The sequence below is a fragment of the Sminthopsis crassicaudata genome, chromosome 2 (assembly GCF_048593235.1).
Source record: "Sminthopsis crassicaudata isolate SCR6 chromosome 2, ASM4859323v1, whole genome shotgun sequence".
Taxonomy (NCBI): domain Eukaryota; kingdom Metazoa; phylum Chordata; class Mammalia; order Dasyuromorphia; family Dasyuridae; genus Sminthopsis; species Sminthopsis crassicaudata.
In genome coordinates, this window is record NC_133618.1 from 146188992 (window position 1) to 146207186 (window position 18195).

The 18195-nt window shown below is 34.4% G+C and overlaps 1 protein-coding gene across 1 annotated transcript in view; it reads left to right on the forward strand.

Moving 5' to 3' along the window:
• Positions 1–18195, forward strand: part of KIF13B (kinesin family member 13B) — a 246319-nt gene that overhangs the window by 74757 nt on the left and 153367 nt on the right. The window contains 3 exon segments of the mRNA XM_074287554.1: positions 1579–1591; positions 4285–4345; positions 13289–13381. Of these exon segments, the coding sequence (XP_074143655.1) occupies positions 1579–1591; positions 4285–4345; positions 13289–13381 (167 nt within the window).

Here is an 18195-nt window from a genome sequence, read left to right on the forward strand (position 1 = left end):
CAATTAGTTTTTACAAAGGAATATTTATTGAGAAATATATCAAAGAATCACAAAGTACTTCCCCATCCCCCCTCCCCCAACTCCTAGGGGCACATTTTCTCCTCTACCATCTTGGTCCTTTTGGGAGGTTGGATTCAAACTTAAATCAGTTGCTGTAAAGGATTTTGCCCCCCTTAGACAACTTATGAATGCTACATAACCAAAAAATGGGTTACTGCCACTCCCTTTTGGCTGCCTTTGCTCTACTGTTTTGCTGGGTCAAGTAGCTCATTTTGGATTTTCCTCCCCAAAGGGCTAAATTTTCTCTAAAATCCAACATGGACTCAAGACCTCTGGTAGACTACTCACTGTGACTTTTTTTATGTTCACAAAGTCAAGAGATTTTTCACTGCATTTTGGTTCTAGCTCAGCAGCCAACCAAAAAACGTTCCTCTTCACAAAGTAAGGAGTCTAGAAACAAAACCTGAGTTCACTCCAAAGTGTGTGTGGGGTTTGCATCTGGCAGAACATACCTTACATGCCAATAAGAACTGGATTCTTCACTGGCCAATCCCAGACTACGTTCTGCTACCAAAACAAATAAAATGAGGAAACCAATATAACCTCTTGGGTCTCCTTATTCCATCTCTGTTTTCTTTGAGTGACCCTGAATAACATATTTAAATACATACTTTTTTTCCCTGCTCCTTTCGATTCCCAAACTCAGAAGTGTGGGTGGGAAAAAATAGTAAGATTGAAATTATTCTCTTGATGAATCTGCTTCATTGTTATCTCGATAGCTTTGCATTAATCTTTAATATTTTCACCCCTATTTGCTAAACAAACAGCCAGAATGTCAGTGGCAGATTTAAATGGATCTAATCTCCAGCCTTTATTATTTTATTGAAGAGGTGGTTTATAAGAAATAGCGGAGATATTTACATTTCGTTTTTCCTTTCCTTAAACTCATTTAGTTGATGGGAGAGAAGATCCAACCCACGCTGGGTCAAATGACAGCAGATCTTTTATTTTGTCTGCCAATGGGGAGGTTGCAAAGAGAAAGATAATCTGAGTGGGGATAGAACAGTTAGTGATGACTAGATCTCCCATTAATGATCCTTTCATTTAGTTCTTTGTCCTAAAGACAACACTCATTTTGCTTTAATTATTCCTTTGATATTGCATTATAGGGAGGAAGAGGTGGGGAAGTAGTTGAGGATGGAGAATAAGCATTCTTTGTTTTCTTAAAATGTACAGAAAGATAAGTATGGGGGAGGGAAAAAGTTACACAGTTAAGCCTTTTTAAGTTAGATTTTTGTCTTTGACCTTCTTTGATGATTATTCATGCTCAAACACTGATTATTGGAGACTAATAAATTCTTTATTTTAAGTCAGTCACTTCCTTTGAAGAAGTTGAAATGTTGGTCTTAAAGTTGATACTTTTGTTATTTTTTTCTGCATTGGTAATACTCATTGATGAATTCATTTTTTTGTAAATGTTTATAATCTCTTTAAATTTTAGAAACTATCTTGACTAATTTATTTTTATGTCTTTTTTCTCTTTTGTGCCAATGATCACTCTTCTGCTGGGCATTTCAGGGGCCAGCCAAAGGTAAGATGTTTGGATTGATTACATTGATAATTGCCAAGCTATTTTCTGTGTATTTTTAAAGTACCTGATAACTCTTACTTTTAAGTACTTTGCCTGTAGAATCCCAGCAACATGAGAGTGATGTGTGTTGTCAGCCTGCATGTGTGATCCTTACTCAATTGTCTTATGAGGGACAAGACAATTTGGGAAAGTCTGGTATTTGTATTTTGATCACTGCTGGCTTGTTGCCAGTAACTGCAGGCATGAATTCTATTTGTGCTGTGCTTTTCTGCTGATGGGCTCAAAGATTACCATTTTTTACACAGGTATAACTACTATATATTCTCTAATTAGCACTCAGAAAGGTTTTAGGAGCATTTTAGTATACCGATATAGACTAGGGGTTGCCGGTTAATCTGGGAAGTAGATCTGGAAATAAGACGAACTGATTTCAAATCTGGTCAGAGATACACTCCAGCTGTATGACTATATCACTTCCTATCTACCTCAATTTCCTCAACTGCAAAATGTGAATAATAAGAGCACCAATTTCCCAGGGTTGTTTAGAGGATCAAATGAGATATTTTCAAAGTGCTTAGTATAATTCCTTTTTTGTAGTAGATGTTTAATAAATGTTTGTTTCCTTTTTTCTTTTTCTGTCCCATGACAGTTTCTAGGAGATAGTTTGATTTGGTATTATCCCTAAAAATTAGGGAGAATCTGAGGTTTCCTGCACTTCTTGGGGATTCTGAAATATGATCTGAACCAGATATTCTCCCTTAGATAGGCTTTCAAATTCCCTGAGGATTCAGGAAGCTCCCCACCTCATATTCTTGTTTTCTTTAATGTAGTTAAGTATAAATCTCTTATTTTTGGTTACTTTTCTTTAACGTGTAGCTAGATGACCATGTAACATGAATATGTAACAATTTATAGTCATTTTTATGACTACAATATTAATTTGATACTATTCCTAAATCTACTTTCCCTTTATTATTTCAACTGAGATTCTTGTGGGATAATATTCAGGGGATGAATGTATGAAAAAATCAGTATGTAATCATTTATAAACTTTGTATATTCTGTTTTGTTAAATATTTTTAAAGGGAAAAACTGTATTCTTTTATGAAGTCTCTGACAAAAAAACACCTGTAGCAGTTTGCAACAGAAGCTATAGCTGGGGAAAGTATCTTGGGAGTTGAGAATGTGGAATGTAATTGAATGTCATCCCTTTGATTACTCTAAGCAAGCACTGAAGGGCGAATTTAGATTCTGAATTTTATAGGATTTGGGTCCTAAGCATAAGTTAGTGTGTATTCAGATTACATTTGTGGAGAACAGGAATTAAATTAAGCAGTGATAGATAATAGTTTAAGTGCAAAGGGAAGTTATTTAATTAATTGGTAGCTGTTGGAATTCACAGGAGAGCTGTTTGAATTCACAGGAGCCACCTGATCTCCTACTGGAGATCCAACCCAGAATGGATCTCCTCCTGTGAGAGACTAAGAGACTGTTGCTGTTCACTGACCTCTCTGACTGAGAGGCTATTGCTTTGTCTGACCTCTCTCTTCTTCCCTCTGCCTCCAACTTATCTCATTCCCAGGCCACAACACCTGTGTCAGCAAAGGCTGCCTTGCAAATCCTAAAGATACTATGATCCCAGCTGTGGAGGCTGTGGGAGAATTGACCTGTCCCTTAACAGTTCCCTCTTTTTTGTTTTTTTTGCTGTTATTTCCCCCCACAGCATGGTCTGCACACTGAGAAATGAAAGCAACACTATCACTTCTGGATGGTTGTAGCAGGTGTTGATCTTGTAAAATATCATGGAGGCAAACTTAAATTTTTTTTTTTTTTTTAAATTATAGCTTTTTTTTTTTTTTTTTTTTTTTTTTTTTTAAACAAGATATATGCAGGGGTAATTTTTCAGCATTGATCCTTGCAAAACCTTGTGTTCCAACTTTTCCCCTCCTTCCTCCCACCCCCTCCTCTAGATGGCAGGTAGACCAATACATGTTAAATATGTTAAAATATACGTTAGATACTATACACACACACACACACACACATACATACATATATATATATATATATATATATATATACACACACACACACACACATATAGATAGATAGTTATTTTGCTGCATAAGAAAAATCGGACTTAGAAATAAGGTAAAAATAACCTGAGAAGGAAATAAAAAATGCAAGTGGACAAACAGAGGGAGTGGAAATACTATGATGTGGTTCATACTCATTTCCCATAGTTCTTTTGCTGAGTGTAGCTGGTTTTCTTCATTATTGAACAAATGGAACTGATTTGGTTCATCTCATTGTTGAAGATGGCCATGTCCATCAGAATTGATCATCATACAGTATTGTTGTTGAAGTATATAATGATGATCTCCTGGTCCTGCTCATTTCACTCAGCATCAGTTGATGTAAGTCTCTCCAAGCCTCTCTGTATTCATCCTGCTGGTCATTTCTTACAGAACAATAATATTCCATAACATTCATATACCATAATTTACTCAACCATTCTCTGATTGATGGACATCCATTTAATTTCCAGTTATAGGTAATCTTACACAAGTAATTATTAAGTATTTAGACACAGAGACCCTTTAGCTTTATGTAGCCAGATCCTATATTGGTGATATGGGATCATTTCCTTAAAGACTTCATTATTAATGCATATCTTATTTAATTATTAACAGGTATTTGCTTATGATCATTGCTTCTGGTCTATGGATGAATCTGTCAAAGAAAAGTATGCAGGTAATAGAGTCTTAAACTGTCTCTTATAGTTAACAATCTGTGATTTCTTGTATTTGGATCAACTCACATCACAACTCTATTAAGTGCCTTAGTGAATGGTCTTGCAATGTTACAATTTTCCCATGTACCCTTGATTCATCACTCTTTGGCCTTTCTCTGACATTAGCAAAACAAGTTCTTGAATTATAGACCCAACGGGTCTTAAGGAATATAGACAGAGCCTTTCAAATTTGACAGAATCTGCTAGAAAATTCTTCCCTCCCCCCCCTTGCTGCCATAATCTTTAAAAACCCATGCTTGGAGGAGCTTATGAGAGTCAGACTTTGTCATGCCCATTTTGAAGGGTAAAGTGAAAAAATAATACTTTTCTAGGATTTCTTGGAGAATTATCAAAATTCATTCTTTTACTCTTTGAAGATGACGCTACTAAACCTCAATGTGTGTGTGTGTGGGTGTTATATAGTTTGGCTCTCTGTATACAAATGCACAAAAGATGAGTGATAAGTAAGGTGAATTCTAATTCAGGATGGTGCGTTTAATAGTGATGATGATAATTCGCATTTATGTCACACTTTAAGGCTTGCAAAGCTCCTTACAAATATTATTTTATTTAATATACACAACAACATTAAGGAGTTGGTATTATATTCATTATACAATTGGGGAAATTGAAGCAGGTATACCTAAGTTAAGTGATTTGCTCAGTACCACAGCTAATATGTGAGGTTGAATTTGAAGTTGAATTGGGTCTTCCTAACTCCAGATCCAAAACTTCAGTCTACTCTAGTCTAGCACTTTAGGTGCTTCTGATTTTGTTCTCTTGTATGCTGTTTTCATATAATCACAGTTTGACTTATGGCCCTTAATTGGAATATGGGTCTAGAAGAGTAAACCTTATTTAGAAAGAAAAGGATGGGTGAAGGGGGAGGAAGAAATGGGATAGAAAATACATACATGTGAGAAAATGTAGGAGTTCAGGGGTCTCCCCAGGGAAGAACATTTGGATGAAAATCAGTAGACTAAAAACAGAATTGATTTTGTCATTAGTGTACTGTAGACTGTCTATATAGAAATAGAAAACAGGTGAAAAATTTAGGAAATAGAACATAGCTTGTCACAATGGTATGATGTCCAAGCAAACAGGGAATTAGTTTCTTAGACATATTTTAGAGCTTGTTCCTTCTGTTGAAAGCAGAACAACTGTCAATTTACTAAGTTGCCTTAAAGATAATTTCAGCCTTCAAAAAGTAGAGGAACTGATGAGGGAAAATGCTACTTGGATCTCATTTTCACTGGTTGCTGGAGAGGAAACAATGGGATGTTGATCAGTGAAGAAGAGTCATCATTCCACCTTAAAAATTATGATAGAGAAGTCTGGATATAAGTTTGACATGCTTACTTGAATGTAAAAGATGTATTTATTATCTTAAGTGCTGCTCTGCTGACAATAATCTTTGAAAGAACATGGAAGTCAGAACCCAAGCTCAGAGCAAAATCTCATAATCTGTATCTAGCCCAACCTACAGAGGAATAACCAAGGCAGGAAATCCAGACAAAAAGGGAGCTTCCAATTAATTCTGCCACTCTGAACCAGCAGAGATTTCCAGCAGGTTGATAGGTGTTGAGTCTAGTAGCTATCTACTTTGGCATAGACCCAAACACAGGTCAGGAGCTAGCAGAGCTAGAGCATAGGAGCAGCAATCTAACTTTACCTTGACTCAGACCATTTTATTTATTTTTATTTTTTATAATATCTTTTTATTTTCCCAAATACATGAAAAGATAATTTTCATCATTCACCTTTGCAAAACCAAATTTTTCTCCTTCTGTTTCCCTCTGCCGCTTCCCCAGATAGCAAGCAATTTGATATAGGTTAAATGTGCAATTTTTCTAAACATATTTTCATAGTCATCATGCTGCACAAGAAAAATCAGATCAAAAGGAAAAAAAAAAACCATGAGTCAGAAAAACAAACAACAACAAAAGGTAAAAAATACTATGCCTTTCATTCACATTCAGTTTCCATGGTTCTTTCTGAATTCAAATGGCTCTTTCCATCATAAGTCCATTGAAATTGCCTTGAATTACCTCATTATTGAAAAGAACCAAGTCTATCACAGTCGATTATAACATAATCTTCTTGTTGCTCTTTAATGTTTTCTTAGTTCGGCTTCAGTTTGTGTTAAGTCTTTCCAGGCTTTTCTGAAATCAGCCTGCTTGTCAGGCCACTTTAGGAGTACTAAAAGCTTGTAACCCCAGCCTATCCTTGGAATAACATAACACATAATGCTCCAAGAAACATGATCAACCCAATCTTCCCTCCAGAAATGCAGCAGAGACCAGCTTAATACCAAATTCAAAGTCAAGAAATGTGCTGGAAGAATAAGCAAATGAAAAAAAAGGACTCTACCATAAGATGTTTTGGTGGGAAGGATACTCAAGATATATGCAGAAGAAGAGAATAACTAAAATATCTACAAACGATGCCTCGGGTAACATAGCATATGCATAGATAGTTTTATCTAGAATTCCTGGAATAGTTGAAGCAAGAGTACAACTCATCCAGAAAACAAGAGGAAAATCTAAGTATTGTTAGATAGATTATATGAACATCATGACCAAAAGAAAAAAGGCTTAAAAAGAAAACTGCCTATCTCTTAGAACTAGAAGGCAAAGTGGAATTAGAAAGAATCTATCAGTCATGGCCCAAAACGAACTCCAAAACAAAAACTCCTGGGAACATCATAGCCAAATCCCAAATTTCCAGGTCAAAAGAAAACAATACTTCAAGCAACCTGAAAGAAAGAATTCAAGAGTTGAGGGATCACAATCAGGATCATAGGTGATTTAGAAACCATCCTTATAAAATGAATGGAGAACTTGTAATTCTAGAAGACAAAAGATACAACCAAGAATAATTTAGTTACTAAAACTGATCCTACAGGTAGAAAATTAGACCTTTAATGAAAGAATACTTCTAAACATTGTTGATGAAAAGGCCCCAATTGTACAGAAACATTGAAATTTAGATAAGTAAAGAAAACTATTAAAAAAAACTATAAAAACCTCAAATGCTGTTCTTTGCACAACCTTCTCCCCACATAAAACAGAAGTGGAATCCTGGAAGGGATGAATATCGGAATTTGATGGCAGGAAGTAACACTCAACTGAGATAAAATCTACCACCAGACCAACAGAGCTACACTCAGCTGAGTTTATAGACTCAGTGGTCAGTAGCATAACCAATGGCTTAAGAATCAGGGTTAGGGAGGGCAGCATGAAGACATCCTGAGGAGACATTTATAGTCCTATAGGATAATAGGCATGAATTTCCTTTCTATGTACTCACCTTGATTACATGTGCTTCTTCTTCATCTGCCTATTTCCATCTGTGCTTTGGCTACGTGCTGTCATCAACATTCCAGTCCTGAATTGCTTTTCTTCCTTTCTTCTTCCTGGTGTTCTCAGATCAAATTTCACCTGCTGCTCCTTTTCCTTCCACGGTTGGTGCCTTTCCTCTGAGATAGCCTTTCATTTACATTGTATATATCTTGTACATAGTTATTTGCATATTGTCTCCCTCTCTTAGAACGTGAGCATCTTGAAGGGAGATATTATGGTTTTTTTCCTTTCTTTGTATTCTTAACATTTAGAATAGTGCTGAGCATAAAATTAGTTTTTAATAAATATTTGTTGACTGGCTCATGTATGTTTCTTACTTTTTCCATTTATGGTATAAGCTTAAAAGAATGTACTCTTGGTTTATGGAGGGGCAGAGGAGGGACAATACTTTATCACTAGTTTCATTTCCATGCTATTTCATTTAAACATTTAAATAATACACACACAGATAATGAAGAGTTAAATCTCACATTTGAATTTTAAAAATCAGTTACATAACCTAATCATAATTAAGATTCCATGGCCTGAAATTCTGTGAAGGGAAGTCAGTTTTGAAAGTCTGGTATCCTATGGAAAATGAAATTTTGAAGATGTGAGAAAATTTTAGATAAAAAGGAAAAGGGTAGGAGAAAGTGTGGCTGTTATTTAAGGACAGGGAAGTCATCAAACAACTTAAACCTTTAAAGGTTATGTCCTGAAGATGAAGGTAAGATAGGAAATAGGGAATAGTAAAAATCTGTTAGATTTTTAGAATTGGACATGCTGAAGCTAAGAATAATAAGAGGGTAGGTTTTTTTTTTTTTTTTTTTTTTTTTTTTTTTTTTTTTTAAGCTTTATTGGATAAAAAGAAAGAACACAGAATGGGGAGAATCCCTGCTCAGAGTGAGTGGGTTAAGAGTAGTGAAGGAGAGAGACAGATACATACACACACACACACACACACACACACACACACACACACATACACACGATATAGCTGTTCAAATTTTGCTTTGTTTCTCAGGAAAATGAAATCTTTGGGTTGTAAAGGAAAGAACAAAATTGCCTGATGGGAAGTTGCCATGAAAGAGAACTAGGGAGAAAATAGTTCCTTGTTGCCCTTGATGAGTTCAAATTACCAAATTGAACTGTATTTCAACGTACAGAAAGAATTGTCTGATGTGTTTTCTATAGTGATCTCTGAAAGACTTTGGAGAAGTAAAGTTTTACAATTATATTTTAGAATAATCAACAAAATTAATGCAATGGGTGGGGCTAATTTGATTTTAATCTGCATTGAAAATCATAATTTCTAGATAAGAGCCAAATTGGTGAAAAGACTCTAGTTTATGCCATATGAAAGTGGTAATGTCTAGCCTGGAGAAAGGGGACTTAGAGGCCCCACTTCAGTTTCTGGTCCTAACTGGATGATTATATCTCTTCATTCTCCTTTGACAAATCATCATTTGTGTCAAGCTTTCTAACTATGAATGTCCCCAAGGGTTCTATACTGGCCTCTTCTCTTCTCTCTGTATTTTCTCACTTAGTGAGAAAGTTTTGATGAACTGAAGTTTTCTTTTCAGCTTTCATGAGTTCGATTATTATCTCTAAGTAGATGTTTGCCAGAACTATATATTCAGCCCTTATTTCTTTCCTGAAGTTAGTCTTGTTATCACTTGCTGCCTGCTAAATAGTTTGAACTGAATGCCCCGTAGGCATTTCCAACATGTCCAAAACAGAATTCATTATGTTTCCCACACACAACTCTCCCCTTTTTTGAACTTTCCTACAACTGTCAAGGGCATCATCATTCTTCTGCTCATCCAGATTTATAACTCAGGTGTCATTCTTGACATTTCACTCACTCCACGTAACTCATTACGTTGACAAATGTGATTTTCATCTTGACAACATTTCTTGTATTGTTTCTATTCACATAGCCACCATTGTCATCACTTTTCCCCTGGACTATTGCATAAGCCTCCTAATTAGTCTCCCTGTCTTAAGTTTTTCTCTATTCAATCCTTCACTTAGCTGCTTAATTGATTTTCCTTAAGGTCATATCGCTCCTATATTAAATAAGCTTTAGTTGCTGCATATTGCTTCTACATCTTGACCACTACCAGTTTTGCAGCCTGATTATCCATTAGTCTCCTTCCTGTACTTTAGGATCAAGCCAAATGAGCATTTTCTCCTTGTATCACCCACAGTTTTCCATCTATAGTTTCTGTGTGTCACACATAGTTTTCCATCTATAGTTTCTGTCCCAGGGATAGGCTCCTTTCTTTTCATAGAATTCATTCACTTTTCTTCAAGCACCCACCATACCCCCCAAAACTTTGTTGGGCTTCATTCCTGTTACTTCTTGCCTTCCCTTCCTTTTAATTCTTGCCTTCCCTTCCTTTTACCAACTTGTATTTGTTTTGCATTTGTTCTTTGTACAAAAGCACTCTTATGCTTAGAATCACAGTACTAGAAGACCATCCATGTTCAATCCGCTTCAATTGAAGCCTAGAGATTGTGACCTCATGAGATCACAGAGTGGTGAAGCCAGAATTCAAATGCAGAGCTTTAGAATTCAAATCACAGCCTATCTACTGTTGATTATCAACTGTTTGAGAGCATGAACTTTTTATTAAAAGCTTTTTGTTTTCAAAACAATATGCATAGATAATTTTCAACATTTATTCTTGCAAAACCTTGTATTCCAAAATTTTTTCTCCTTCTCTTCCTCTCCCCTAGATAGCAAGTAATCCAATATATGTTAAATATGTTCAATTCTTCTATAAATTATTTTTGATTTTTTGAATCTTTGTTGGCACTTAATAAATACTTGTTGATTCATTCATTGGTTCAGGATAGTCGTATTCAAACTTTTGAAAGGCTGTTATGTGCAAGTATTTAGACTTATTCTTGAGAGCTATGAAAGATACAAACTGGCCAAATATTAGTACTCTCTGATATGGAATAGGCTCTCTCAGGAGGTATTAGGCTTTCCTCTGGAGAGAGGAAACTTAAGGGGTATACCCTCATTATCTCCTCCCAATCTGACTGCACCTTCTCATCCTCCTTTGATCTCTTATCTGTTGCGCTTACTAATTAGGCAAAGGCTAAATTATTACTTCTTATAAAGGGAATTCTTGTTGAGGTATGGCTTCTGAGGTCTTCCAACTCTGAGCTCTGTGATTCCATGATAACATTTTTCCTTATTGTGATGTAAAGCAAGAATTGCCAGTTGTTTTTTGACAGTGCTGATGGATTTGCACTTGTTAATTCAGTTTTATTGGTTCACTTGTGGCCATCATTCTGCAGCCATAAGATAGTTTCTTAGAGAGATGGTCTTACATAAATCTTTTGTGTTAAATCTAGTCTTCCAACCTACATTCCAAGTACTTCTAACCATAAATTTACGGCTATTATTTTAATTTTAAATACTTATTTCTTAGCATAGCTTGTTTTCTTTTTTTTTTCTTTTTTTAATTATGATAACATAATATATATTAAAAACATAAAAACATGACTAAATATTTCAAGAACATATATTGGTGAGAAAGAACACAACCCGAGTACCTTCTAGTTACTAACTCCAACTGCTTCTGACTTCTCAACTCTAGAAACTGAACATTAACATTCAGTTCTGCCAAGAGGTCAAAGTCTTTAAAGAATTTTCTTTAGTATAGTATCTGTTTTTATTTGATCCTTTCCTAATTGGCTTTTAGATTTCATTTTATTTCATGAGAGACCACGACTGCAAACTTCTTATGCAAGTTAGGTCTACCCAGAAGGGTTTGTATGAAAGCTGTCATTGAAACTTAACCACAGGGGCAGCTAGGTGGCGCAGTGGATAGAGCACCAGCCCTGATTCAGGAGGACCCGAGTTCAAATTTGGTCTCAGACACTTAACACTTCCTAGCTGTGTGACCTTGGGCAAGTCACTTAACCCCAGCCTCAAAAAAAAAAGAAAGAAAGAAAGAAACTTAACCACAGAGTTGGAAGAGACCTCAGTGGCCCTCAAGTCCAACTCATGAATAATTGAATCACCTCTGTGACATGCTCAACAAAAGATTGTCCAGTAGGTCTACTTGAGATTTTCAAGTAGGGGAAATACACCACCTCTCAGGGTGTGTCCTTTTTGGACAGTTCTGATTGTTATTGGTCTTTTTTGCCATGTCTGCCATTGTTTGTTCCTAGTTCTTCCCTCATATTCTAATTAGGAGAGACAACAAATAAAAGAGGATTTACCTTCATGGTAGGAGTACAAGTTAATGCTTAGTACAAGCAGACAAAGCATCAAGGCAGATGGTAAAGCCCTCCTGAGCTTGCTGAACAGTGGTGATATATAATTCAATGGGATTTCCCTACGAGTAAACCCATGCCATCTAGGTATTAGGTTATGATACTGGCCATATTAAGTAAACTATTTAATCTGACTAGAAGAATATTTCTTTTCTAAACCACATAGTCTAGCTAATGCACACCTTCTGTTTGCTATTATAATTATGTTTCCACTACATTCTCTCTTTTTTTTTCCTTTTCCTGAGGTAATTGGGGTTAAGTGACTTGCCCAGGGTCACACAGCTAAGAAATGTAAGATATCTGAGGCCACATTTGAACTCAGGTCCTCTTGACTTCAGGGCTGGTGCTCCATCCACTGTACCACCTAGCTATCCCTCTGCTTGATTTTCTTACAGTACTTCTTGAGTAGCGAGTAGAATTGTGTGAATAGGTGATAATTCATTTGCAACTATTGGAAACGTTGCAGATAAGAAACCTCCCCTTTTAACTTACAAAGTATTTCCATAAACAGAATTTAAAAATATAACTCATAGCCTTGAATTGTCTAGAATATCATTGCCGCCTCGTTGAATTCTTTTCTTTCTTCAGGATGTAGCCCATGTTATCACTAGACTTTCCTAATTTCTCTCTAGCCTCACATTCCAGTTTCTAGTATTCTCTCCCATATTCTCCGTATGTTTAATTAATTACCTTGCATTGATTTATATTTCTTTATATTCATTCTGTTTATATTTCAACTTGTCTTTGTTGTCTCCTGTTTTAGAATGTAAGCTTCTTGAGAATAAGAATTGTTTCAAGAGTTGACAGATTATACTTAAGGAACATTGTGTAGGTTATTTTGAAGCAGGGAGATTTGAGGGAGGGAGATCAATTATAGGCCTTCAGCAGTAATCCAGGCAATACTTTAAAGGGAACAAGAAAGATGGGGGGCCCAGAGGGAAAAGTATATACCCAAGACAGCATGGTGTTAAGATTTCTGGGAAGGGGGCATATGGTTGTGATTGTGGGCAAATTAAGGGGAAAGGCTTGCTTGTTAAGAATTTACTATTCCAGAAACAGATCCAATCTTTATGGTCTTTTCTTTCATTTTCCATTATGGGTTAATTAGAAAAAAGTTAAGGATGTAAACTCTATAAAAGTACATTTTGAATCTTAAAAATCTTATATGGGAATGAAAATAGTTTTTACCTTCTGTGATTTTTTTTTTTTTTCAGCTTGTTCAGATGTAAGTTTTAGTTATAATAGTTTGTTTTTTGCTTTTCTTAGGTCAGGATGCTGTTTTTCAGTGCCTTGGAGAAAATATCCTTCAGAATGCCTTTGATGGCTACAATGCATGTATCTTTGCCTATGGACAAACTGGTAAGACTATATTACATGACACTTCATGAACAAATGGGAGAATAGGAAATAAAATGAAAACATGCTTATTTACAGAGAAAATTAAGCAATGTTACTCTTTAGAGAGATATGAGGGAAAAGACTTTTAGTTTTTTGGCCTATATGTCATTTTATATAAAATGGCAAAGTTTATTTTCCACATGAAAGCATGGAAATATAACTTCTGTTGCCCCCCATCCTAACCTGCGATTCAGCATAACTTTACCTGATTTAGGTTACATATGTGCGGTCATATAAAATATTTCCATGTTAATCATATAACATATTTTGTAATTCATTCTTTCTTCATGATTCTATGATCATTTATTGTTAGGGTCAGTTGTGTTTGTGTGAGGGGAGGGAACAGAGGGAATGTGATTTGTCCAGTGATCTGTGGGAGAACTGCTATTATATTTTGTAAGTAGTATTTTATTTTTTCCTATTAGATGTAAAGATAGTTTTCAACATTTATTTTTTATAAGATTTTGAATTCTGAATTTTTTTCTCCCTCCCTACTTCCTATTCTCAAGATGGCAAGCAATTTGATATAGGTTATGTATGTGCAATCATATTAAGCATATTTCCACATTAGTCATGTTGTGAAAGAAGAAACAAAACAAAAGGGAAAAGCCAAAAAAAAAAAAAAAAGTGAAAATAGTATGCTTCAATCAGCACCCACATTCCATAGTTCTTCCTCTGGATGTGGATAGCATTTTCCATCATGAGTCCTTTGATTCGTCTTGGATCATTGTATGGCTTAGAAGAGCTAAGTCAGATAAAGCTGATTATTGTACAATGTTAATGTTACCACGGTTATTGCTCCTTTCACAGTATCAGTTCATGTAAGTTTTTCCAGATTTTTCTGAAATCAGTCCTCCTGCCCTTTATTAGAAAAATGTTCTATAAAGATTGTTTCCTGTCTTTTTGCTTTCCTTCTGATCTTTGTTGCATTGATTCTATTTGTGTAAAAACCTTTTAATTTAATCAGAATTTTCCATTTTTAATTTCATAATATTCTCTATCTCTTGTTTGGTCATAAATTTTTCTCTTCTCCATAGATCTAATAGGTAAACTTTTTTTTCTCTTCTAATTTGCTTATCATGTCACCCTTATGTCTAAATCATGTATCCATTTTTATCTTACCTTGATATGTGGTGTGAAATGCTGGTCCATGCCTAGTTTCTGCCAAACTATTTTCTTATTTCCCAACAGTTTTTGTCAAATAGTGAATTCTTATCCGAGAAGCTGGAGTCTTTGGGTTTATCAAATAGGAGAGTACTATAATCAATTATTACTGTGTCTTCTCTACCTGATTGTAATTTTTTTTGCTTGCTAATTTTTTATTATATTATCCATTAATAATTTTATTTTTATATATATATATATAAACTTTTGTTTGGAGCTTTTTAAGACTTGCAGTGCTCCCAAAAAATTCAGAAACACATGAGTCTATTGTTTAATAAAGCATAAACTAATCTGAAGGCTGTGTATTGCAAATTATCAACTTTCAAACAAATTGTTTCCCTAAAACCTAAAAAAACAAAAACAAAAATAAAACACTTTCAATATTAGGTAAGGAAAACTTTATATCTTACAATTTGACAATAAATGAGTACACCTGTCCAAAAATTAAAAGTACCATTCCTTCCCTTCCCTCACAAGAACATGCTTGAGTAGGATATTTTTGAAATCTTTTAAAATAATTTTGGCAAGTGGAAGACCTCTTAAATGAACATATATAGTTTTGATTATTGCTACTTTATAATATAGTTTTAGATATGGTACTTTTGTTTGCCTTTTTTTCCCCCATTAATTCTCTTTATTTTTGAACTTTTATTTTTCCAGATGGATTTTGTTATTTTTTCTAACTTTATAAAAATTTTGTGGAATTTTGATAGGTATGGCATGAATAAATAAATTAATTTAAATGGAATTATTTTAGTTAGGCTTATCCATAAGCAATTGATATTTCCAGTTGTTTAGATCTGACTTTATTTATGTGAAAAATATTTTATAATATTCTTTAAATGTTCGATAAAGATTACTTTTAAATTCATCTAGTCCTGGAGATTTTTATCTTTTTTTTTTTTTTCTGAGGCTGGGGTTAAGTGGCTTGCTCAGAGTCATACAGCTAGGAAGTGTTAAGTGTCTGAGATCAAATTTGAACTCAGGTCCTCCTGAATTCAAGGCTGGTGCTCTATCCACTGCGCCACCTAGCTACCCCTGGAGATTTTTATCTTAGGAAGTTCATGGATGGTTTGTTATTTAGTACCAGCCCTGAAGTCAGGAGGAATTCAATCTGGTCTCAGATACTTAACACTTCCTAGCTGTGTGACCCTGGACAAGTCACTTAACCTCAATTGCCTCAGGAAAAAAAAGTTTAAAAAAAAAAAAATATATATATATATAGATAGATAGATAGATAGATAGATAGATAGATAGATAGATAGATAGATAGATATAATAAAATAGGGTTATTTAAGTATTTTATGTCCTCTTGTGTTAATTTGAACAATTTATATTTTTGTAAATATTCATCCATTTCACTTAGATTGTCAAATTTGTTGGCATGCAGCTGGGCAAAATATCTCCTAATTATTGCTTTAATTTCTTCATTAGTAGAAAGTTTACCCTTTTCATTTTTGATACTGGTAACTAGTTTTCTTTTCTTTTTCCCATCAAATAGATAGTGGTTCACCTGGTTATTGTTTTTTCATAACATCAATTCTTAGTTGTATTTATTAGCTCAACTATTTCCTGGCTTTTAATTATATTAATCTCTCCTTTGATTTGCAGAATTAGTAATTTGGTGTTTAATTTGGGATTTTTAATATGTTCTTTCTTCTAGCTTTTTAAATTGTATATCCAAATCATTGATCTTTTCTTTCTCTATTTTATTCATTTAAGAATTTAGAGACATAATTTCCCCTAACTTCTGTTTTGGCTACAATCCATAAATTTTGGCATATTATCTTTATTGTCTTTCTCTTGTCTTGCAATTACTGATTATTATTTCTTTGATTTGTTATTTGACCTATTCATTCTTTACGATTAGACTATTTAGTTTCCAGTTAATTTTTGATCTTTCTTTCCATGGCTCTTTTTACATGTAATTTTTATTGTATTATAATCTGAAAAAGATGCATTTAGTATTTTCGCTTCTCTGCATTTGATTATGAGGTGTTTTTTTAATGCTTTAATTCATGGTCAGTTTTTATCTGGGTGCTATATACTGCTGAGAGAGAGGCATATTTCTTTGTATACCCTTTCAGTTTAGAGATCTGTCATGTCTTAACTTTTCTAAAATTCTAATTACCTCCTTAACTTCTTGCTTGTTTATTTTGTGGTTAGATTTATCTAGTTCTGAAGTCCCCCACTAATATAGTTTTGCTGTTTATTTCTTCCTGTAACTCATTTTAATTCTCCATTAAAAATTTGGATGCTATACTACTTTATGCATCTGCTTATTATTGTCTGTGATACTTTTTAACAAGATGTAGTTTCATTTCTTGTCTCTCTTAATTGGATCTATTTTTGTTTTTGCTTTGTCTGGGATTGCTTTCTTTTTTTTTTTTTTAAACTTCAGCTGAAGCATAATATATTCTGTTTCAGTCTTTTTTTTCTGTGTGTATCTCTGCTTCACATGTATTTCTTGTAAATAACATATTGTATGTTTCTGGTTTTTATCATATTCATATCTGCAGTTTGGGTGACTGTGTATTTCTCTCCATCCTTTCTCCCATCTCATTTATACTTTTCCCCTCTCTCTTTCCTTTCACCCTGTTGCTTCTCATCTATGTATTGTTTCTGACCAACACTTCCCTCAGTCTGCCTTCCCTTCTAATCAGCCGTCCTCTTTTCTTTTCTTCTTCCCCTCTTATTTCCCTGAAGGGTAAAATGGATTTCTTTACCCAACTATGCTCACACCATCCCTTCTTTGTCTCTACTGTAATATGTCTTTCATGCCTCTTCATATGATGTAATTTACCCCATTCTGCCTTCCCCTCCTTCTTCCAATAGTTTTTTTTTTCACCCCTTAATTACAACTTTTTTTTTCAACACATCTAAGTCAATTTATACCCATACCCTCTGTCTAAGTGTACTCCTTCTTACTGCCCTAATAGAGGTACAGTTCTTAAGAGTTGCAAGTTTTATCTTCTCATATAGGGATACAAAGTTTAACCTTATTGAATACTATGTATTTTTTCTTTTCTTGTTTACCTTTTTGTGCTTCTCTTGAGTCTTGTATTTGAAGATCGAATTTTCTCTCACTAATGGTCTTTTTATCAGGAAAGTTTGAAAGTATCTTATTTCTTTAAATGTTCAATTTTCCCCTTTAAAAAATGATGCTTCTTGCTTGTAATCCAAGCTCCTTTGCCTTCCACAATGTCATATTCTAAGTCTTCTGAGTCTGTAATATTGAAGCTGCTAATTCCTGTGTAATTCTGACTGTGATTTCTAGATATTTGAATTGTTTCTTTCTGACTGCTTGCATTATTTTCTTCTTGGATTTGGCTACAGTATTCTTTGGAATTTTTATTTTGGGATTTCGTTTAGGAGGTGATCAGTGGATTCTTTAAATTATTATTTTACTGTCTGGTTCTAGGGCTTTAGGGCAGTTTTTCTTGTTTGAAAAGATGCTGCCCAGCTCTATTTGATCATGATTTTCAGGTAGTCCAATAATTCTTAAATTAACTTTGCTTGCTCTGTTTTCCAGGCCAGTTGTTTTTCCAATGAGGTGTTTTACATTTTCTTTTCTTTTCTTTTCTTTTTTCTTTTTTCTTTCTTTCTTTTTT